At 33.7% G+C, this 25112-nt stretch overlaps 1 protein-coding gene and 1 pseudogene across 1 annotated transcript; both read left to right on the forward strand.

Moving 5' to 3' along the window:
• Window positions 1–4257: 4257 nt before the first annotated feature.
• On the forward strand, window positions 4258–11364 carry LOC108200758 (pleiotropic drug resistance protein 1). Its single transcript, XM_017369004.2, has 24 exons — window positions 4258–4775; window positions 4946–5066; window positions 5173–5261; window positions 5327–5411; window positions 5503–5662; window positions 5749–5825; window positions 5910–5963; window positions 6055–6145; window positions 6299–6600; window positions 6691–6972; window positions 7052–7368; window positions 7442–7602; window positions 7688–7791; window positions 7929–8085; window positions 8172–8231; window positions 8310–8470; window positions 8599–8931; window positions 9029–9319; window positions 9416–9499; window positions 9587–9720; window positions 9817–10044; window positions 10129–10300; window positions 10377–10631; window positions 10716–11364. The coding sequence occupies exons 1-24, from the start codon at window positions 4579–4581 to the stop codon at window positions 10971–10973; spliced, it is 4173 nt and encodes a 1390-aa protein (XP_017224493.1). The 5' UTR covers window positions 4258–4578; the 3' UTR covers window positions 10974–11364.
• An 864-nt stretch (window positions 11365–12228) lies between these two features.
• Window positions 12229–17594, forward strand: LOC108201976 (dynamin-related protein 4C-like; annotated as a pseudogene).
• The last annotated feature ends 7518 nt before the right edge of the window (window positions 17595–25112 follow it).

Consider the following 25112-nt stretch of genomic DNA (forward strand, 5'->3'; position numbering starts at 1 on the left):
GTTAACTATAATTTAAAAATAATATGTTATTAATATTTTATATTGTTATAAATAGAATACATGACTTCAGTATGGTAATAAATAATGTGTTATTTTCTTACGTGTAGTCGTTCGACAAATATAGTCATCCACAGAAGTTTGACTATAATCATGGACGAGATAGAATATAGTTGGACTGTGATATTTTTAGGAGATTATCTATATTTTTCACTTTTTATATGTCAAATCACTTTTTAGTTAAGGGTTTTTCATGATTAGATTTGCTCTAACAATTTCATGCATATATAATGATTAACAAACCAACAATGCATTATTCAAAAAAAAAAAAAAAAACCAACAATGCAAAAAAGTTAGTTGAATAAGAGCATGGGTTGGTTATAATGGTTGGCTAAATTGGATATGCAAGACATTATCCAAAGGAAAATGTTTGGTGCACATAATTGTGTACAAAAACATGTACATAATGACATGCGGTAGATTTTAATTGGAATGGGCCCCTGCATTTACACCAACAACCCCAATTAAAACTCACCACAACACATGCCACGTCATTATGTACAAATTTTATGTGCACAATTATGTGCACCTAGCACTACTCTTATCTAAAATTTGCTGAACCTGTAACACATTTTGCTTCGATGATATTGGCTATATTGGTTGGCTATAATTTAAAAATATTATGTTATTAATATTTTAGAAATAGAATATTTGACTTTAATATGGTAATAGTGATGTGCAATCTTCTTACAGATTTCTTATAAGTAATGTGCAATCTTCCTACAGATTTTTTACAAGCATGTAGTAGATGGACAAATATAGCGATGAACATGAAGTTGGCTATAATTATAGACAAAGGTAGCTATGGTTAAAGTGCAATTTTTGAATAGATTGGCTATATTTTTTATTTTTATATGCCAATTCAGTTTTTACGGCTATTCATGGTTGAAGGTGCTCTGGCAAATATAAAACATGCATCCCTCATGCTCTTTATTATATGGCGAATAAGTATTTCTATTGCATTATGATTGCTAAGTAATTGATATAATTATTAGTATACCAATATCTTATCCTTTGGAAGCAGCTGTTGATTGTTAAATATGGAAAGTTCAGATTAGGGCTGTTCACGAACCGAGCCGAGCCGAGTTTTGATCGAACAGAGCCGAGCTTTTTTTTTTTTCCCTGACGAGCCGAGCCGAGCCGAGCTTTCTTAACGAACAAAAAGTTTGTTCAAGCTCGAGCTCGTTAACAAACGAGCCGCACACGAGCTTCTATCGAACAAAAACGAGCCGAGCCGAGCCGAGTCGAACGCGAGCCGAACACGAGCTTAAACGAGCCGAGTCGAGTCGAACACGAGCTTAAACGAGCCGAAGCTAAAAAACTGGTCAAACCACTAATTGACTGTTAAAATAACAAACCAAATTAATTAATTTTTTTGTATAATTTTCGTCATATCACTATAATGTATATATGTTGACATCCATACGGTTGGATCGTTAACAAATATTTTTTAAAAATTAGAAACATTAATACGGGACTAGACAGTAGTTAGAAGTACTAGTCAATTAACAAGTTGACTGTTAAAATAACAAACCAAATTAATTAAATTAATTAAATTTTTTGAGTTGTAATCCAAAATTATTAAAACTATACAACTTGGCACTTGAAGAATGGCAGCTAGTTTAGAACTCTGTATGTATTTAAAATTTGTGATAGTTTTTGTCGCAACTGAAAGATGTAAACTTCTGACCGGCTCTTATGGGTTTCTCTCTTGATTTGGTTCCAGTTTCGAAGGAGCCTGCTACTGGCAGCAATGCCTAAATCCCCTCACAAGCTCGTATCTTAGTAGTATGATAGAATAGAAGTAGCTGCTTGTATGTTTTGTCCCAAGATTTCTTCCCTATTTTGGCAACTCTGTAAGTTGCACATAGCTTGCACTGTTCAACATGCTATCTTTTGCTATTGTAAGAAATCCAGGGACATTTCTCCCTTTTATTAATGAATCTTTATGCCGCTTTTTTTGTAAAAAAAAGATGTAAACTTCTTATTATTTTTGTGGGAAGATGCCGTGAAAAGTAGGGCAGGTATTATAAAAATACACAAAAAATATTGCATTTTTTCGAGCTTTAACGAGCCGAGCTCGAGCCGAACGAGCTCGAGCCGAGCTCGAGCCGAGCTCGAGCCGAACATACTAAAAGCTCGGCTCGAGCTCGTTTACTTAACGAACAATTTTTTGTGTTCGAGCTCGAGCTCGTTAACTTAACGAGCCGAGCCGAACGAGCTCTTAACGAGCCGAGCTCGAGCTTGTTCGCGAACAGCTCGGTTCGTTAAACAGCCCTAGTTCAGATACTAGTTCTTGGACTTTTGCTTGGTTGTTTGCTGCTGTAATTATTCAATCAGTGCTCAGATTTTTGTCTTGTTAGCTGCTTGGTTCTTCTTGTCTATGCGAGCCCGCTATCTACAAGGGTCCTCCACCTGACACAACTTTGTCGTCTTCTTTTAAGCTGCTCTTCCTGCATTGGCTTGCGTGTTTGTTTTTTAATTACATTTAAAATGAACCTGATCCCACTGTTTATTACACTTGAATCATCCACAAAAAATAGGATCAGTTTCCCATTTTATATTGTTCCAGAAGTCAAGAAGCTTGATATTAGTGCATATCAAATCGGAATATATGTTAATGTTCTAATAAATTTTCATTCTGGAGTAAGAGTCGAACCCAGAACATACGACACTAAGCTGTTAACCATTTATTAATTGTTATTCTTGCATATTCAGTTTATATTCTAATAATATTAATGTTACGACTCCATATTTGCGGAAATATATATTACTTGCACAATTGTACATGTATTTTATATATGATTTTGATATTTATATAATTAAATTACACATATAATGATAAATTTATCATCACATAATTTTCTCATAATATTATTATTATGAATTCGAAATCACCTATAGATATTTTATTTGCGTATTTGTGCATTCATCTTCTATATATATAATTCTGATAATTTTAGAACCATCTTACTTGAATCATAATAAATTTATTATTTTTAGCTGCTCTTCTGCAAATATCTTACTGCCATTTGTTGATTCCGCTTCTCATGTTCACCTTTGAGTTGTACTTAGGTTGTTTGTTTTTTAAGCCATGCGGATTGCGGACTCACAACTCAAAGAAGTGTGATATCATATTATTATTTTTTAGGTTTTAAAAGTAATGTGTATAAAAAAAATTATATTAGAATTAGAATTATATTTATATAACTATTTATTATATAAATTATAGGAGTATTGATTAAATTATTGTTTGTGTTGTGGAATATTATTTTAAAATAAATCAGAAATAAGTGCAGAGTTAGTTTTGAAGATACAAACAAAAAAAATTATATAAGTAATATAAGCACTTATTTTGATTTAAAATAGCATGTCTATAATAAGTGTTCACACTAATCTCTATTTATTCATGTTTGAGACTTGTTTCGGTATTAGTGAAAAGCCAGGTTAAATATAAAAATATATATGTGCTTTAACAAAATATCATATATTTTAAATTATTTAATACATAAGTTTTTTTATAAAATTATTTAGAAAAGTGTATATACGTACATGCGTCCCTTTCCTTAAAAATTTGTATTCTTATCTTGGACGTGCAGAGAAAAATGTTGAGGGGCTAAATGCTAATAAATTTTGTGTTCGATTATACCAGAGCTGAAAAGTTAAAAGCAAAAACTAAATGCTAGATGACATCCCACCATTGATTTTAACACAATCAAAATTTAACATCACTTGATTTTGTAGTTTAAAAAACTCTGATGCCTAGTACATTCATTAGCTGATAACAAATAAACCAAGTATTAACGAAAGTATTAACGAACTAAATTAGAGAAATCCTTATCACCCGGAGACATTGGGGCTGTTTGGCTTTTAGAAGCAGGAGCTGCTTCTCTTGACCCGTTTGTGTAAGTAAGTAGAAGTATTTTTAAGAAGCTGAGAATGCTAGCTCTTCTCTCACAACTTTTACTTCTTTTTAAAACACTTTATTAACTTATTACTTCTCACTACTACTCCATATTCTTTAGTTTAAGCAAGAAGTCACTTCTTTCAAGCTAACCCAGACGGCCCATTATGCTCTTAAGAGGAGATGTCCTGGTGTAGTAGAGGAAGGGGGCAAAAAACTGTATCGTCAAATAAACCATAATGTGGCATAAATTTGTCTCTTTCGGCCTTGCCAATGAGGATAGGATCGATCACATCCTATACCAAGTTTCGTTTGCTTGCTGCAAACAAATCTAGATAGATTCCGGTTCATACCTGCAGAGTGTTCGTACATTTCACATTGTTTGTGTACAACAAGAAAAAACATACCCTATATATAAACTTCTTTCTCCGGTAACAATATGTCGGGAACTAGAGCATATCATTTGTATAGTTGTAATGGAATAATAGTCAGTTGAGCCGCCTTTTGGATTCAAATTTACACTCTATATATAAACTTCTTTCTCCATAAACAATATGTCGGGAACTAAAAGTTCCTGCTGAGATATTGTGTAGTAGAGTTGGTGCATTTTCAAGGTAATGGGAGAAGGAAAGATTAAGAGTCCGCAGATTAGTAGTTCTGATTTTTATCAGTCTAGTGATGGTGTTGAACTTACTGAAGTCGATAAAAAGGTTCTTGAAAAAGATGAAATGAAGGACTTACTAGATAGACTTGTGATGATTCCAGAGATACATAATGAAGGATTCTTGTTAAAGCTCAAGCAACGATTAGATAGGTATAAGCACCACGAATCACGAGTTTTAGTACTAAGAATCACTTGTTTGTCGGTTAATAGAGTATATGTCCAAATGAATATCTTTATATGTTTTCTTGAAATGATGCAAGTTTTAGTATATATCCTTCTTGCTTGTTTTATTTGTACTCATGATATTTGAATTGTTGCAGAGTTGGACTCGAGGTTCCAACTATTGAAGTCCGCTTTGAACATTTAAATGTTAGCGCGGAAGCTCATGTTGGTAGCAGAGCATTGCCTAGTATACAAAATTCGTGTGCTAACATGCTCGAGGTAAATCATGTTGGCGTCTGTCCATATGCATACTCTTCCGAGGTTTTAGTCCTTCCTTGCAACTCGAATGTTAAATTCTGTTCTGTTTATGTAATCATACAAACAGGGTTTTTTGAGTTATCTTCACATTCTTCCCACCCGAAAGAAACCATTACCTATACTCCAGGATGTCAGTGGTATTATCAAACCTGGCAGGTGAGAAATCAACACTTAAACTTGTAATTTAATCTAAAATAATTTACTGAACATGGTTCTTGCAGAATGGTTTTGCTTTTAGGTCCTCCGAGTTCTGGGAAAACAACTTTACTTCTAGCTTTGGCAGGAAAACTTGGATCAGATTTACAGGTAAGTAAAATTGAAGACAACATTGAATAGATTTACGCCTTCTTTTGCTTCATTGTATATAATATCATATCAACATTTGACAAAATTTAAGGTATCCGGGAAAGTAACTTACAATGGATGTGAGTTGAATGAGTTTGTGCCACAAAGGACATCGTTGTACATAAGCCAATATGATAATCACATGGGAGAAATGACGGTCAGAGAAACAATAGATTTTTCAGCAAGATGTCAAGGGACCGGATCTCGTTATGGTTTGTAACACTGTCATTTTATATGGACATAGTACATGTCTTCTTCTTCTTCTTTTCTTATTTTTGGTTTGAATATGGTTTCGTAGATATGTTAGTAGAACTAACAAGGAGAGAAGAGGATGAAAATATCAAAGCAGACCCTGACATTGAAAAATATATGAAGGTGGGGAGTTTAGTAACTTATTGTTTTCTACTAAAATTATTATTATTTTTGCAAGAGCTTTAGAAAAAAGTGTTATCTCTGCAGACTACATCACGAGATGGGCAAGATGTTACTCTGTTGACTGACTATACTTTAAAGGTACAATGAATTAAACGAGCTATTATTGAGTGTGATTAAACAAGCGTTTTAGCTGCTCGCTCATGCGATATCATGTTCTATCTCTTTTCAGATTCTGGGACTCGATGATTGTGCTGACACCATTGTTGGGAATGAAATGATAAGAGGTATTTCTGGAGGAGAGAAGAAGAGATTGACAGCAGGTATAGATATACATTAAACTAGTTTAGTTTTTTGGAAAAAAAACATTTTTTATGACTTTGTAATTCTGTAAATTAGAAACTTGAGAATAGTTCTGCATATTATGTAATCAGAAACTAGATTGATAATATTTGCCCTCTTCAAATTGAATACAGGGGAGATGATGGTTGGACCAGTAAGAGCATATTTTATGGATGCCATATCAAATGGTTTGGATAGTTCAACAAGCTATCAGATTGTGAATTCAATCAGGCAATTCATCCACATTCTTAAGGGGACTGCTGTTATCTCACTCCTTCAACCTGCACCAGAAACTTATGAACTGTTCGATGACATTATCCTGCTTTCAGATGGAAAAATTGTCTATCAAGGGCCTTGCGAAAATGTGCTAGAGTTCTTTGAGTTCATGGGATTCAAGTGTCCTGAAAGAAAAGGAGTTGCTGACTTCTTACAAGAAGTAAATTCTTTCTTTCCTATTCTTTCAATAATGTGTTTCCTTGCTAAATTATAGAATCTTACGCCATATATTTTCCTTAATAAAAAAAAGGTGACGTCAAGGAAAGAGCAAGAGCAATATTGGATGAATAAAGATAAAGCATATAGTTTCGTTAGTGCAAAAGAATTTGCAGAAAAATTCCAGTCCTTTCATGTTGGCGTGCAACTAAGTAATGATCTTGCAAATCCATATGACAAAGCCAAGGGCCATCCTTTAGCTTTAAGAAACAATAAATATGGTGCTAGCAAGAAGGAACTTCTGAAATCTTGCGTATCCAGGGAATACTTGCTTATGAAGAGAAACTCCTTTATCTTCATCTTCCAAATTACACAAGTGAGTTGCATATCAAAGTTGAAGCTTGCAGTGTGAATATTATCAAGTATCTGAACTAGACTATAATATATTTTTTCAGATCATCTTTGCATGTTCTGTAGCAATGACGGTGTTTTTAAGAACCGAGATGCGCAAGAATACAGAGGAAGATGGTCTACTTTACCTCGGTGCTCTTTACTATACAGCAATCACTCTTATGTTTAATGGTCTAGCTGAAGTCGCCATGAGCACCATGAGACTTCCTGTATTTTACAAGCAAAGGGACCTTCTGTTTTTTCCAGTTTGGGCATACTCAATACCTACATGGATCCTTAAACTCCCTGTCTCACTCTGGGAAGTTTTACTTTGGGTGTTTATGACCTATTATGCTATTGGATACGAACAAGATTTTGGAAGGTAGACCTCCAAACTATATATAGAATTCATATTGTGAATTTTTCTTTCTCAACCTTCTCCTTTATGATGACAGAATAATCAAACACATTCTTGTGCTGCTTTGTCTTCATCAAATGGCCTCAGCACTATATCGGTGCATATCTGCTATAGGAAGAAGCATGATTATTGCGAACACCTTAGGTTCATGTACATTACTTGCAGTACTTGCTTTAGGTGGATTTGTCTTATCAAAAGGTAAATTACATGTGCAGCTTTGAAAAAAAAAAAAAAAAATCTTAGAGAATGGATATGATAATTACTGTTTTTCTTTGTCAAACAGATAACATCCATCCTTGGTGGATATGGGGTTACTGGATTTCACCATTGATGTATGCACAAAATGCTATAGCAGTAAATGAATTTCTTGGGAAGAGTTGGAGACACGTAAGTGCACTTGATGCTAAAGGTTAAACGATTCCAAATATCATCTTATGTTATGGCTCCATTTACCGGTCAGTACTTGGATAACTTCATAGGACAAGGTTGCTAACAAAGACTTAATACACACTTTGCATCTGCAGGTTCTTCCCAACTCAACAGAACCGCTGGGAGTGACTGTCTTGAAGACACGTGGACTCATGCCAGATGCATACTGGTACTGGCTAGGGATAGGAGCATTGGTTGGATATATGTTCTTCTTTAATTTTCTCTCTGCGGCTGCTCTAGCCTACTTTAACCGTAAGCTGTAACTTAGTTTGCTTCCAAAATAAATATTAATCTAAACTTGTTACTCAACAAAAGTGTATTGGTATCAACTTGTGCAGCAATCGGGAGGCCTCATGCAATTTTAAGTGAGAAAACTTTCGCTGAGAGGAGCTCTTCAGGTGAGTTCACAAATTTCACATGAGCTTTTACAAACAAAGATGTACAGAGAAACATGTATAAGTAAAGTTAATATGCAGAAAAGGGAAATGACGTGGGAAGAAACATAACATCCGGTGCAATGTTAACAACCAATGGCAGCATAGATTTAACTTCCAAAAAGAATCATGGGATGATTCTTCCTTTCCAACCCCTTTCCATCAGTTTCAATGATATCAAGTATGCAGTGGATGTTTCACAGGTATACTCAATATTACTCTTGCAGAATTCTATATGTGTGAAATTCCAATGGAGTATATTGTTATGCTTATTACATTGCAATATTTCATTAGTAATTCAAACAGATATTGCATGTGCTAATCCATACAGGAATTGAAAGCTCAAGGTTTCGTTGAAGACCGACTAGAAATATTGAAAGGTGTTAGTGGTGCATTCAGGCCAGGAGTTCTTACAGCACTGATGGGTGTTAGTGGAGCTGGAAAGACCACTCTAATGGATGTCTTGGCTGGAAGAAAAACATGTGGCTATACTGAAGGAACAATTATGATATCTGGCTACCCCAAGAAGCAAGAAACTTTTGCTCGTATTGCAGGATACTGTGAGCAGACAGATATTCACTCACCTTATGTAACAGTTCACGAGTCTCTGCAGTATTCAGCATGGCTTCGGCTGCCTCCTGAAGTTGATAATTCAACCAAAAAGGTGATTCAAGCATAGACAGATTTTGTTTTAGTTCTTGTACTGGCAAGCAGAGGCTACTACCATGAAGCATGCAATAACTTTGATTTATGGATTGCAGATGTTTGTTGAGGAAGTTATGGAGCTTGTGGAGCTGACCCCCTTGAAAGGAGCCCTTGTTGGACTACCAGGTGTAGATGGTCTCTCAACCGAGCAACGCAAAAGGTTAACTATTGCAGTTGAGTTGGTGGCTAACCCATCCATAATATTCATGGATGAGCCAACCTCAGGTCTTGATGCCAGGGCAGCAGCAATTGTCATGAGAACAGTGAGAAACACCGTGGATACAGGCAGAACGGTGGTGTGCACTATCCACCAGCCAAGCATTGACATATTTGATGCTTTTGATGAGGTAAGATATCATTCAACATGTAAGGATCCAGTGTATGCTTCCACTTTCAATGTCCTTACAGAACTAAGGAATAGTTTGTATAAATTGCAATTGCAGTTGATTCTACTGAGTTCTGGAGGTGAAGAAATATACGTCGGACCATTAGGCCATCAGTCTTCCGAACTTATTGAATACTTTGAGGTGAGCTTTCCGAAGTTCAGAGAAAGCTATATATCCAACAAAATATGTGTCAGCAATTAAAGTTCATAGAAATTTTTTTTTTTGAAGGCAATCAACGGAGTTCCTAAGAAAAAAGATGGTTATAATCCAGCAACGTGGATGTTGGATGTAACGTCGAAGGTACAAGAAGAAACACTAGGAGTTAAGTTTGGTGAAGTGTACAAAAAATCAGAATTATATAGGTAAACTAATTTCAAGATTTTACTATAAGATATAGTCAAAATTCTGAAGACAAAGTTTACATACTAAAGAGTTTATTACCGTTCATGATAACGTAGGAGGAACAAAGAATCTATAGAGGCCATTAGCATACCAACACCTGATTCTCAGGATCTACAATTCGCGACACAGTACTCACAATCTTTCTTCACTCAATGCATAGCTTGCCTCTGGAAACAACACTGGTCGTACTGGCGAAATACTAATTACAGTTTTGTGAGAATTCTATTCGCACTTTTCACAGGATTACTCTTCGGGACTATATTCTGGAATGTTGGTCCAGTGAGGTACGCGACTTAACTAGTTCTCCCCAAAAATTCTCCTGTAATCAGTCCATGCATCAATTAAAATCACTCTCCTTGGTCTTTCAGGGGGACAAAGCAAAATCTCTTCGACTCGATGGGCTCAATGTATGCAGCTGTTACATTTCTTGGCATGCAGAGTGCTTCATCAGTACAGCCAGTTGTTGGTGTCGAAAGGCCAGTCTTTTACAGGGAACGCGCAGCTGGGATGTATTCAGCCATTCCATATGCAATTGCACAGGTATCAGGGAATTCTTTAATTAAGCTTGTTTCTAACTTATAAGCCAAAATTCGTTGCCTTAAGTACTTTTTTACAGGTCTTGATCGAGGTTGTTTACAGTTTTATCCAGACATTCCTCTATGGCATCATAGTTTATGCCATGCTCGGATTCGAATGGACAGCAGTCAAGTTCCTCTGGTATATATTTTTCATTTATTTCACCTTATTGTACTTCACCTTCTACGGAATGGTGACAGTAGCCGTGACTCCGAACCCCAACATCGCTGCTGTATTTTCCACATTTTTTTACGGGCTCTGGAACCTTTTTTCGGGTTTTATCATTCCAGTAACAGTAAGTTCTTAAATTTTTCACATTTTTAAAGCGGAATGAGACATCAATTTCACATGTACTAAGCATCGTGTTAATTTTCGACAGAGAATACCAGTGTGGTGGAAATGGTGCTACTACCTCAGCCCTTTTTCGTGGACATTGTATGGATTACTTGGTTCACAATTCGGAGACATCGAAGAAAAACTTGAAAATGGTGACACTGTGGCACAATTCATTAAGAGCTACTTTGATTACGATCATGACTTTGTGAAATATGTCGCAGTTATTGTATTTGGATTGGCCTTTCTATTTGGTTGCATCTTTGCTGTGTCAATCAAGGCATTTAACTTTCAGAAACGATAGCGGATAAGTGTCTACGTGTTATCGGTTAGGTGGATAAGAAAACGCAGAGTACATGAGTAGTTACATTGACATTGTGAGTTTTTCCCCAGCAAATCCCATTGGTGCTGATGGGGAGACTTCTTGGCAAATAAAATGGTGCATTATATTTTTTGTTCCCCTATTCTTTCTTCAAATCATGTAGCGCATGCACATTCATTAACTAAGAACTGATATAGTTTGTGCATTATGTCATTTCTATTAATATTTGTAGCGGGAAAATAAATTTATATGACAGATATTATTAGAGTTCCAGTTCACTGTCATTTGTGCATTTTGTTGTTCTATTGTATACGGAGTACACAGCAAAATGAACAGCATTACTCAAGTAAGGCCGTACATAAAATCACAAAAAGATTGTTCTGTCCTGCTAAGTTTATGTTGAAAACGGTACTTTTAACCTAGTACGCTGTCACTGTTATTGTGGCTGTAAAAGTCGCAGCAAATCGTATTTCTAGCTTGTTTCCAGAGATGCACAAAAGATCTGTTCGGGTCAGATCCAGACCGGGCCAAAAAAATCCGGATTTTTTTCAAACCAGATCGGGCCGGGCTTTTTTAAAAATCGGGCCGGGCTTTTTTAAAAATCGGGCCGGGCCGGGCCGGGCTTTTCCAAAAATACTAGGCCCGGTTTAGTTATAAAAAGCCCGGATTTTTCAAAAATCCCGATTTTATCCGGGTTTTTTTGAAAATATTAGGCCTGTTTTAGGCCCTCGGGCCGGGCCGGGCCGGGCCAGACCGGGTTTTTTTCGGATCGGATTTTTCAGATTTTTTTCCAGATCGGATCAGATCGGATTTCAGATTTCGGATTTTTTGAACATCTCTACTTGTTTCGTGCTCGTACTCGTTGGGTTGGTTTTCGATAGAGCTGTAATTCGAGTTACAGCTCTAAATGTGAAAAACAAAACAAAAACTCAACTCACTAGGTAATACAGGGCTAAATGTAACAAATGCCAACCAGTAGTTGAAGAGATTCTCCCCTCTCTCACTTGTTGATCAGAGCTATCTTGGGTTTTGTTCCCAGACTACCTCTCTGATACTGATGGGATGCAGTAAGCCGCGTAACCTATAAGTTTGATTGATGGTGAAAAAGTTGACGGGCTTGTTGTGTCAAATCACAAAGGACTTGCTATAAACCCAATGAATATACAACAAGATTTACAAGTTGTGGCCATTTGCACTATATACTCATCCATAATTTTCTTTGAAACAGATAGACAATATGAAAGGAAGTTCAAGGCCAATAGCAACAAAAGTGAAGCAGGATAATAATAAGTTTAAGCAACAACAAGAGAGCAATATGTCACTAGTTATTAGTGAAGTTGATGAAGCTCTGCCTCTCTCTTCTTATGCACCCATTGTGTCTTCTTACAATGAAAGAATCAGACCACTCTTGGATGCTGTTGACAAGCTCAGAAAGTTGAAGGTCATGCAAGAAGGGATTCAGCTCCCCACCATTGTTGTGGTTGGTGATCAGTCTTCTGGCAAGTCCAGTGTTCTTGAATCACTGGCTGGGATCAGCTTGCCGCGTGGTCAGGGAATTTGTACCAGGGTTCCTCTGATAATGAGGCTGCATCATCACTCCAAGGCTGAGTAGGCTCCATCTGGAGTACTCTGGCAAAGTGGTGTCCACTGATGAGACCAACATAGCAGAAGCTATAGACATGGCCACTGCAGAGATTGCTGGGAATGGAAAAGGGATATCTCACACACCACTGACACTTGTTGTTAAGAAGAAAGGTGTTCCAGATCTCACTATGGTAGATTTGCCAGGTACAGATTCTATGGTGTCTACACATTTTTTTGTTTTAGGAGCTTATAAAGCATTTTGTTAACTATCTGGTGTATTTTACACATTATAAGCTTTTGTGTTAATATTGTTGTTACCACTTGGAGAGAGAACATGTTTAAAGAGCTATGGAAAAATAATAACTGGATACATATATGTTTAAAGAACATAGAAGTATGTTTACTTAGAGATAACTACTAAACTAAGGTTATTTGTTCCATTATGTCATTTATTTTAACAAATGTAGTGAGAAAATAATTTATCATAGGGATCACCAGATTTACAGTTTACTATGATATCTGTATGTTGCAAGGACTTTGTGTTAATACATTTTATGTTTTAACTGTTCTTGTTCTCATCTACTTTATATCTGGGTAGAGACTCGAGCAAGAAACTAAATTAAGTTTACGTATCACTGTTATCCCAAAGATGATTAGAGAAAATGTGATTAGGATCGAAGGCTGGCTTAATGTTACACTTACACCTAAAACCATTTTTTGGGAGAGCTGTTAAGTAAACATTAAACGGGTTATGATAGATTTTGTTTTTGAAGTCATTTGCTTCATTATTTCATTTTTTATTATGTGAAGTGAGAAAGATAATGTTGAAACAGGTATCACCAGAGTTCCGGTTCATGGGTAACCAGAAAATATATATGAGCAAATTTCTGATATTATAATACCATTTGGCTGGGCTTAAAAGAAATGACTTATTGCTTAAAGTAAAGAAGTGAATTATAAATGAAAAGTTAGCTTAAACTTATAAGTTATTAAAAGTGTTTGGATACCCGTGACTTATAAGTTGAAAAGAAGCTCCAAATCAAAAAAAAGCTAGGTATCCTAGCTTTTTTTCTTGGCTTCTTTAGCACCATTTTAAGCACTTCTTTCTATTACCCAAACGCTCCGGAAAAAACCGAAGCCCACTTTTTCTTATAAATAAGCCATAAGCCGGGATTGCCAAACACCCACAATGGAGTTTATAAAACCTGAAAAAAGTATTATACTGAATGTTTTATCTGCAACGGTTGATTTCCCTACCTGTGAGTCTATTCGGATGTCTCAGTCTGTGGACAGAACAGGGGACAGGACACTGGCTGTCGTTACAAAGTCAGATAAAGCTCCGGAAGGGCTGCGTGAAAGTCATGGCTGATGATGTGAACATTGGGCTTGGATATGTTCGTGTCAGAAACCGGGTTGGTGATGAATCTTATGATGAAGCAAGGATGGCGGAGAGCATGCTCTTCGAATCCCACCCTCTGTTGTCGAAAATTGACAAGTCTATGGTTAGTGTTGGCTCGAAAACTTGTGCAGATTCAAGCCACAATTATATCTAAGTGCTTGCCTGAAATTGTCAGAAAGATCAATGGTAATGTCTCGGAGCTTAATAATTTGCCCCAGAAATTGTCTACTATTGCAGAAGCAACAACTGCTATCATGAGGATACTGGGATTGTCTAAAGAGTCGCTGAAAAAACTTCTTGTGAGGGGTGAGTTTGATGAATATCCTGAAAACAAGAATATGCATTGTACTGCTCGCTTAGCTGAAATGCTTGACAAGTTTTCTAAAGAATTGAAAGACAGTTCTCAGAGTAACGCTGATGAGAAGTTTTTACTTAATGAGATATCTGTTCTGGAGGAAACTAAAAGTGTTGCACTGCCAAATTTCCTTCCAAGATCTGCATTCCTATCACTTTTGCAGTGCAATGTTAGACGAGTTTCAAACATACCTGTCAACTTTGTTGCTGAAGTGTGGGACTACATTGAGACTGTGGTGGTCAACATTGTGATGCATCTAGGGCTGTTCACGAACCGAGCCGAGCCGAGTTTTGATCGAACAGAGCCGAGCTTTTTTTTTTTTTTCTGACGAGCCGAGCCGAGCTTTCTTAACGAACAAAAAGTTTGTTCAAGCTCGAGCTCGTTAACAAACGAGCCGCACACGAGCTTCTATCGAACAAAAACGAGCCGAGCCGAGCCGAGCCGAACACGAGCTTAAACGAGCCAAGTCGAGTCGAGCCGAACACGAGCTTAGACGAGCTTAAACGAGCTTAAACGAGCCGAAGCTAAAAAACTGGTCAAACCACTAATTGACTGTTAAAATAACAAACCAAATTAATTAATTTTTTTGTATAATTTTCGTCATATCACTATAATGTATATATGTTGACATCCATACGGTTGGATCGTTGACAAATATTTTTTAAAAATTAGAAACATTAATACGGGACTAGACAGTAGTTAGAAGTACTAGTCAATTAACAAGTTGACTGTTAAAATAACAAACCAAATTAATTAAATTTTTTGTTATTTTTTTTGTCATATCACTATAATATATATATCTTGATATCCATATGGTTGGATTGTTAACAAATATTTTTTAAAAATTTGTAACTTGAATTCAGGATTATACAATAGTACAATATTTAGAAGTACTAGTCAATCAACAAGTCGATTGTTAAAATAACAAACCAAATAAATTTATTTATTTATAAAAGTTTTGTCATATCGTTAAAATGTATATACATTGACATCTGTATGTTTGGATTATTGAGAATTTTTTTTTAATAATTCGAAACATGGATTCAGGATTAAACACTAGTCAGAGTACTGGTTAATCAATTAGTTGGCTATTAAAATATCAAACCAAACAAATTGTAAAAGTTTTGACATCATTAAAATATATATATTGACATCATACGGTTGGATATCATTAATAAATATTTTAAAAAAAATATCACTAATTAAAAAAATTAATTAGTAAAACCAATAATTAGCCATTTTATCTAAAAGTTTATATGACCTGACCCAAATATGCTAAGCCCAACCCAACAAAAAATTTTAAAGCTAAACCCAACCCAAAAGAAAACCCTAACACTAAAGCATCTCATCTATCTTCTTTCTTCAGCAGATTCGTAAATCTAATGGCGCCTTCAAGCAAAAAAAAGCATCACATCGAAGTTATTCCGGAAAATGCTGAGTTCGAAGAGTTAAGAAGTCTTGGTGATGAATCAGAATCTGAAGATGCTGCTGATAATAACCACATAATTGCAGAGCCTGAGCCCGAGAAGCCTGATCAAGAGGAGATATCGCGAAAAAGAAAAAGTGGCAGCCTTGAAACTCAGGAGTCTAATGCCTTACCAAAAGAAGCCGAGGAAGAAGAGCTCTCGTTGCTGGGCATATTTGGACCAGGTTGAGGAAAAGAATCAGAGGTTTGTAATTTGTAAACTCTGCATATATGGGCTTATATGGGCTTATACTTTGAAATTAAATCAGTGACTAATGACTTGCTGGTGCATTCTCAGTAGGACGAAATTTGAGTTTTATTTGTTTTATTTTGCAGTGATGAATATATTGATCAAGTACGAGATGGATTTAAGATAGCTGCTGGCCTGCTGCAACTTGCTATGACATCATTTTGGTCTTGAATTTTTGAGTTGTAATCCAAAATTATTAAAACTATACAACTTGGCACTTGAAGAATGGCAGCTAGTTTAGAACTCTGTATGTATTTAAAATTTGTGATAGTTTTTGTCGCAACTGAAAGATGTAAACTTCTGACTGGCTCTTATGGGTTTCTCTCCTGATTTGGTTCCAGTTTCGAAGGAGCCTGCTACTGGCAGCAATGCCTAAATCCCCTCACAAGCTCGTAATCTTAGTAGTATGATAGAATAGAAGTAGCTGCTTGTATGTTTTGTCCCAAGATTTCTTCTCTATTTTGGCAACTCTGTAAGTTGCACATAGCTTGCACCGTTGAACATGCTATCTTTTGCTATTGTAAGAAATCCAGGGACATTTCTCCCTTTTATTAATGAATCTTTATGCCGCTTTTTTTGTAAAAAAAAAAATGTAAACTTCTTATTATTTTTGTGGGAAGATGCAGTGAAAAGTAGGGCAGGTATTATAAAAATACACAAAAAATATTGCATTTTTTCGAGCTTTAACGAGCCGAGCTCGAGCCGAACGAGCTCGAGCCGAGCTCGAGCCGAGCTCGAGCCGAACATACGAAAAGCTCGGCTCGAGCTCGTTTACTTAACGAACATTTTTTTGTGTTCGAGCTCGAGCTCGTTAACTTAACGAGCCGAGCCGAACGAGCTCTTAACGAGCCGAGCTCGAGCTTGTTCGCGAACAGCTCGGTTCGTTAAACAGCCCTAGATGCATCATTGTGACAACTATCCTCCATTGCAGTCTTCTACTAAACGAGCAGCCTTGAACCTGATCACCAAAATGAAAGAGCAGTCAACAAGCCGAGTACTGGAAATCATAGAGATGGAGGGGATTGCTGATTATACTTGTATATGGCTATGTGGAGCAAGTTCATGACATCACGTGATGCTTTCAAGAGCGTTTTTTGTGGTACTTTGTCCATAGTTAACATTAAAGGTTTTGGGGAAGTTGATGTTCGTCACTTGAGGGCTTATCCAGGCATTAGAGATGAAGCTTTTGACTTGAAAATGAGGCCAACTGCTTACTGGAACGTGGTCCTGAAAAGAATGGTGGACTCAATTGTTCTTCATTGGCTTCTTGCTTTAAAGAAGTTGGTTAACCAGGGCATGGAAGAAGAGACCATCAACGAGGTTTTGGGTCCACAAGGTGGTGGCATTGAACGCTTGCTGGATGAATCTCCTTCGGTTGCTATAAAGAGGGCGAGATTGAACCAAAGCATTGGTTTACTCAAGGAATCACGGGAGATCTTGGCTACGATCATTGATCGAATTGCTATTGCCGATGACTAGAGTTCCTGTAGGATGATCCTAGCCTCTTAAGTTGCTCATTTAGAATAGCATCATCTCATTCTCCTATGTAAAATCCTAATTATCTCATGTACTTTCACCACTGGTTGGTACTATGCAATCTTAACTATCATCTACTATTTACTTTAATATCGATGTTTTCATGCATGTGTTTTGGTTTTGGAGTATTTCTTGTCTAACTCATGTTGTATCTAGTTCACTGCTTGTGCATGCTTCTGGGAGAACAAAATGTTCTTCTGTACATGATTTTTATATTTTCAAACTATTTACTTAATTGATATATTTGTGATTACATTTTCAAATTTGTCATTCAAATTGTGTATATATTTTCAACGTCAAATAATATAAAATTAACATGATTAGTCATAGTTTTATATGTATAACTAGTCGAGAAGCTGCGCGTTGCGGCAGGCTATAAAATTTTTATTAATGATTCAATATTAATATTTATAAACTAAAATAAATTTGTGGAAGCCTATATAAATTATATTAATGATTCAAAATTAATATTTATAGTACAAAATAAATTTTACATTATAAACATCTCGACGCAATACCTATTAATATATAAAATTATTATATTATTTTTCCTCAAAATTTTTTTTATAAAATTGGACTATAATTCATGAGTAAAAAAATGAAAATAAAAATCTACATGTAACGATTCAAAACACGACAAATCTTAATATTTTAGTTGTGTTTAACATAGGTGCGTAAAAGTCTGAAAGAGATACAATTATGAAACCATCCATAATTTTAATAGGGATAAACATTATGTCCTAGTTATACGAACATTAATCAGCTATGAACGTATGAACTCCAATCCATGGACGGGGTTATTAGTGATTCCTTCCTTCTTTGGATTGATTGTCTGCAAAAACATCAATTTAAATCCATGAGATCTAACTATCTTTGCTTGCAACAACGTTTTTTTTTCAATACTGTAGAGACAACCTTCACTTAAAAAGGGCTTGAACCGAGCAAACAGATATTGTGGAAGTGTTGCATGAATAATCTTTTCCTATATACAAAGTAAACCATATAAAAATTAACAATAACAAACATATCTGATGAACAAAATAAATATTATTAAAGAATAACCAATAAACATATATCCTAACAATTAATCTATTGACCTTTTATCCATCAATATCATGTCAAGACTATATTGTTCTCCCTTGTTTAGATATATGTTGGCTCCCACATCCGACAACTCTTACTTTTATCAGCTAATCATCTCTATCGTCATTCAAAACATCTAGCATGGTGTAACCAATTATTGTATTGGATAGAAAAGACAAATAAGCTCAAGAAAAATCATGTGTGTTAAATTTTATGAAGTCTGACATCAATTTATAGGGGTTGATTTCAGAAAAGACCCGCTTATCAAAAATACAATCTGTTTTTGATATACACCTTTTCCGAAAATATGATGATATCGACTCCCATATCCGACAAACTCTTACTCTTATCAGCTAATCATCTCTATCGTCATTCAAAACATCTAGCATAGTGTAACTCATTATTGTACTCAAAAAATTGTGTGTGTAAAATTTTATGAAGTCTGACCTCAATTTATAGGGGTTGATTTGAGAAAAGGCTTATCAAAATACAATCTGTTTTTGTTTTTGATATAAGTATATTGGCTAGTTGACTTTGTTAAAAAAAAAAGTATAACTAGTTGACTTTTAATATTAGTTCAGTATTTTCTAAATTGCGTTAGTTAATTCAGTTTTTTCCAATTTCCCCAAAATAAAATAGATAAAAAGTTTACTAGATGAGTGATGACATAACATAACCACACCGGCTCATAGATTACTTGTTTATGCTTCTTTGCTGGGCATTCACATCATTATGTATCACTATAACGTAAACACATCTTATATGTCCACGAAATTTCGTTTCCTAAAATGGGCCTCTTTTCAAAATTGCTTAATAAAGTAAGCATTATTAATGTGTTCATAAGAATTTCATTGTTCGAGACCTAATTTTAAGAAGGAAAATTATAAAAATATTCATGTTCTTAAATTTATTTTTAAAAGTATGATCGAAATTATATGTATGTTGCAAAACTAATTGAAACAAGTTGATTTTCAATTAGTGTAGTTGCAAAAGAGGTTTTATATATGTCTGAACAGTATTAAAAAAAATCAATTTAACTTCATTACTCCCTCCGTCCCACCAGGTTCTTTACGTTACTTTTTGGCACGCATTTTAAGGCTCCTATAAAGTATACTTACATTTTATATATAATTTTTAAAAAATTATTGAAAAAAAGTTTAATGTCTAAACTTTTATTCAGAAAAAAAAAATTTAAAAAAATATTATTCACCTGTCCTTTATAAGAGCCTCAAAATGCGTGCAAACAGTGAACGTAAACTACCTGGTGGGACGGAGGGAGTACTTTTGAAAGAAAACCTATTGAGGAATTGCTTCATCAAATATAATCCGAAATTACAAATTCTCAGTTTGCTTCATCAAATATAATCCGAAATTACAAATTCTCAGATTTATATAAATGCTTCTACTCACATGTGGTATCCTGTACGTGACAACAAGAAACCTTTCCCTAATCCCTCCACGCTTGTTATGTTTTATTTCGATCAGTTAATCCGAGATCTTCCGAGCTACCTTCCTTGCAAAAATATCCGATAACTTAAATTACGTTGTTACTTTTTTTTTTTTTTGACAATTACTTTTTTCTTTTTTATTGTTGTCTTTGGACATTAATTTATGGGTTTTTTTTATTCATAACCAAGTTTTGAATCTTATTTTCAAAAATATTACCTTCTCCAATCTTATTTTCAAAAATACTACCTTATCTAAAATATATTTAAAAATACTGTATACAAGATTGGAGAATGTGGTATTTTTGAACATAAGATTGGAGAAAGTAGTATTTTTGAAAATAAAATTGAAAAAATAGTATACAAGATAATTCCCTTTAATTTAAGGTGTATTGACTTTGACCGTCTAGTTCGAAATTTATTTATTTTTATATTTTTCTTTTGTAAACGAAAATTTCATATTTTAATTTAAAGTTTCTTTTTGGAACGTCTCATCAATTCTATACAAATAATAAGATTTTATAATATAAATTTTCAACTACATCCACAACTTTTTTTCAAACACCTACTTTATACATTAAATATTAATCGGTTCCACGTTGCTTCTTTGGCTCGAACTAAAGAATCTCTACATATGATGCAAAATTTCCCGTCACTTTATCTATTTTTTTTTAAACAACCTACTTTTACTACTCTGTCTATCTCTCGCATTTATTTACGTTACTTTTTGGCACGTTTTTCCACACTCATTTAAAGTATAGTTCTATAATATATTTTTTAAATATTTTTTCTGAATAAAATTTTAATCTTTAAAATTTTATTAAAAAAGAAAATATTAAAAAAGAATTATGCAACTGTATTTTATAGAAATCTCAAAATGCATGTAAACAGTGAAGATAAACCATTACGATAGACGGAGGTAAAACATTTACTTCAGTGACAAAGTTTTCTTAATCTTCTTGTCACAGACTCACAGCCCATCTGTATATTTGGACATAAGAAGCAGCTCTTTATTCTGTTTACATGAGAGCAAGTCCAACACTATGCTAAGAGGTTCCCTAAAAATATTATAAAATAATATATCTTAGTGATTTAGCACAAGATTTAGCACATGAGCTCCAATAGTACTCCCTATATATGTTCCCTATTATTATAATAATATTAAATTTAAACAACTTTGATATGGAGGAGAGAAGAAAATGATGTGGAGGAGAGAGAGAAATGAATATTTTAATGATAAAAATAGTTTAGAAGTGGCTAGCATATTCTAAAAATAGGGAAGGGGAGGCTTGTGCTAGTGATTTAGCACATCACTAGCATAGTGTTGGAGTGCAATTTTATCCCATATTCCTTATTTTTGAATTTAAGACTTGATTTAGCACACCTATTGGACTTGCTCTGAGACCTTGAAAAAAGAGTCTCTTAAAACGCTCTTTAGAGTTGCTTAACATTACTACTACTAACTTTTGGCTGATGTTTGAAAACGTTGACGGCTTCTGTCAAATCAAAACAAACTTTATGTAAACATAAACGACGCATGCAAACATAAGTTGAGACTTGTGAGTTGTGAGTAGACCCGGCAATTCGGGCAGCCAGTGTAGTGTCGTGTATTTTTTCGTGTCGTGTACTCAAAGGTCAAACACAAAACTGATCCGTTTTGTGTTCGTGTATTTTCGTGTCGTGTACCTCCGTTTTCGTGTCGTTCTCGTGTCGTGTTTCGTGTAAAATCGAATTTAAATATAAATATAAATAAATATATAAATTAATGTAAATATTAGATTTTTAGGCAAAAAATTTATAAAATAGTATGAAATATATATATTTAAATCATTTACACTTACAATATTATAAACTATGTATTATTTTAAAAGAAAATATACATATATATATTATAAATATACATATTTATAATTAAATATCTACTTATATATATAGTAGCCCAACAGGTTCGTGTCAAGTCTCCCTCCTAAGCAAATAAATTACCTAGCTCCGAACCTGAGCTTAACTCCGAACCTAACATCTTCTCGTATATATGGCTCCGAACCTGAGCTTAACTCCGAACCTAACATCTTCTCTTATATATAACTCCGAACCTGAGCTTAACTCCGAACCTAACATCTTCTCATATATATAAAAAAAAGATGTTATTCATGAGGGTTGAACTCGAGACCTCTCCAATACAAATACATCACTCAAACCATTTGAGCTACACAAACAATTAGTTTATTATTCAAAAACATTAATGACATACTTTAAAACTTTTGTATTTATATTCGTCTCAATATCTTATTTATTTATTTGAGATGAGTTATTATTTCAGTTAAGTCTCATATATTGTTTACATGATATATTAATATCTATAAATTAATTATTTACATAAATAAATTTAAAATTAAAAAAAATATGAATAATCGGGTTCGTGCCATGATTTAGATTTCAAAAAATAGATATAATTCGTATTCGAATTCAAATATAACTTAATAGTTTAAACGAGCACCGATACAATATTATAGAAATTTTAAGTCATGAATGTGAGAAATAAGCACAAAAACTGAGGTTTAAGCGAGCATCTTTGAAAAGAAAAATTGATGGGTTTTCAACATGGGCTATGTCATATTAATTTCTTTTATTATAAAAGGCAATTTATAAAGAGATTATAATATTTTGGAGAACACGAAATAAGGTGACTGAAAGAATATTCCTATGTAGAATATTTTTTTATTTTAAACTTATGAATTCAGAATTTGATGTGTAACTAAATCTTTTTTAAAAAAAATTATAGATATAAGGATAGTGACAATACATCAAATTTGGTGTCGGAAAATATATCTAAATGATATAATTTTGATGATATATGTATTTGAAATACTATAACTTGTGATATGAAGGTGAATTTAAGGAAATTTTATATTGTTAATCAAAAGTCAACCACATAATAATAAAACGCGTTTACGAGAACTACTAAAAAGATTTGAGTTATAAATTTTACTTTGTTAAATAAAATAACATAGAGAAATAAGTTATATATATTAAAGTCTTAAAACTATAATTTTTAATATGCCATCATCTAATATATAACATACCAGTTAAATAAAATGATTCAAACTATAGTTAAATTAATCATTTACAAATTAAACTAATAAAATATAATTAATTCTGAACTGGATAATCTGACGCGATACGGTGAAACTAATATCTGATTAAACGGGACTAGAACAAGAATAGTTTTTTCATGATTCAAAATATCGAATATATAACTTGATCTTTAACAATTGAACATGATATACCACATTGATCACTCCTAATAAATACGAGTATCAAAATATTAAAAATGTGAGTTTGCACAAAGCTAAAAAAGTAACTACACGACTAATTGAACTAAATATTTTATGATCTTATGAACTTCATGATGCCTAACTCATATCTACTCTCTTTTTGCTATTTGAAATTCCATAAAATCATTTGTTTGAGATCTGTTTTATAACGATTACATGAAAAATCATTAAAAATCTTAATAGACAAGCTCAAAAAATTAATTATAGAAAATTAAAATTTTATAACGAGATAATGTTATAACATACTGTATCAAAGTAATATTCATCTAATATTTTTAAATTAACAATAAAAATATAATACATTGAAGTACTATATAATTGATATGAAAAATAAAAGGATAAGACACATAAAAGGTGTCAGAAATTTTTGGGGTGCAATTATACGGTTAGTAGTTCAATTGATGCTTTTATAATAAAATAAGGTACGTGTCTTTTTACGTACAACATATGTTTCAATTTTTATTTATACAAAATGTGTGCAACATATGCTAAAAAGAATGTGTTGATTATCTGCTCCATCATGTATCACTTTAACAATTATGCAAACGTACGCTCAAAAAAGAAGAAATAAATGTAGGGCAACGCGGACCACACATCTTCATTTAATCATGATTTAGGATATCGTAATTCACATATCAAAAACAGGTTTTCATCAAAATCATGGTATATTAGTTGAAATAATTTAATAATTTCAACAATAAATTACAGATACTTTTAATGAGGTATAATATATTTAAAATTTAAAATTTCAGTATTAATTTCGAATATACTTTTGAACATAGATAATATGATAATGGTCTCTATAAACTAACGAATTTGAATATAGAAATATCAGTTCAAATGTAGTTTTTGATCTATAATTTTTTTTAAAAATATACTCCCTTCGTCCTATTTTAAGTGACCGTATTTGACTTTCACGGAGATTAAGAAAAAAGTAGTAAAAAAGAGTAAATTTAGTTGGAAAGTGGGTAAAGTGGTGGAATATATCAAAATTTAATAATAGATTTGAGATAGTGGTGATAAGTAGTGAGTGTGATAGTGTTTATTTAATATAAAAGAGTATAAAATAGAGAAGTAGTGTGTGTAATAGTGATAAGTAGTGTTTAAAAATAGTAAGTATAGTAAGTTCATTATTTCAGAGATGTCTCAAAAAGGAACAAGGCTCATATAAAATGGAATGAAGGGAATAGTACTTATTATTACTATTAATGCTATTAGGTTGCATATATTACATTTTTCATGTTTACATATTTTGTCAAAAAGTAAAACGTAATAGTTACGCTCGAAACAATATGATGACACACGGATATTATTTAAAACATAATACAAACTCAAGGTCCGTACAAGAACAATATAATGATATATATGAATATTATTTAAAATACAGCAAAAACTAGAGCCCCGTGCCTCGCACGGGCTTTTATGCTAGTTAATATTTAACTATTAAATTATATTTATTTCGTGTTACTCGTGTTGTGTCGTGTATCCGAAAGGTAAACACAAAACCAACACGACATCTCAGTCGTGTACCTTTTCGTGCCATGTACTCAAAATGCAAATACAAACGATAAATTTTCATGTGGTTTGAAAATTTGAAGGGTCTACTTGTGAGTCTGGTGACCATTTCCAGTGCTAATGCTCCCCCAATTTCTTTCTCAAACAGATTGAT

The sequence above is a fragment of the Daucus carota genome, chromosome 9, assembly GCF_001625215.2.
Source record: "Daucus carota subsp. sativus chromosome 9, DH1 v3.0, whole genome shotgun sequence".
In the NCBI taxonomy this organism is placed as follows: Eukaryota; Viridiplantae; Streptophyta; class Magnoliopsida; order Apiales; family Apiaceae; genus Daucus; species Daucus carota.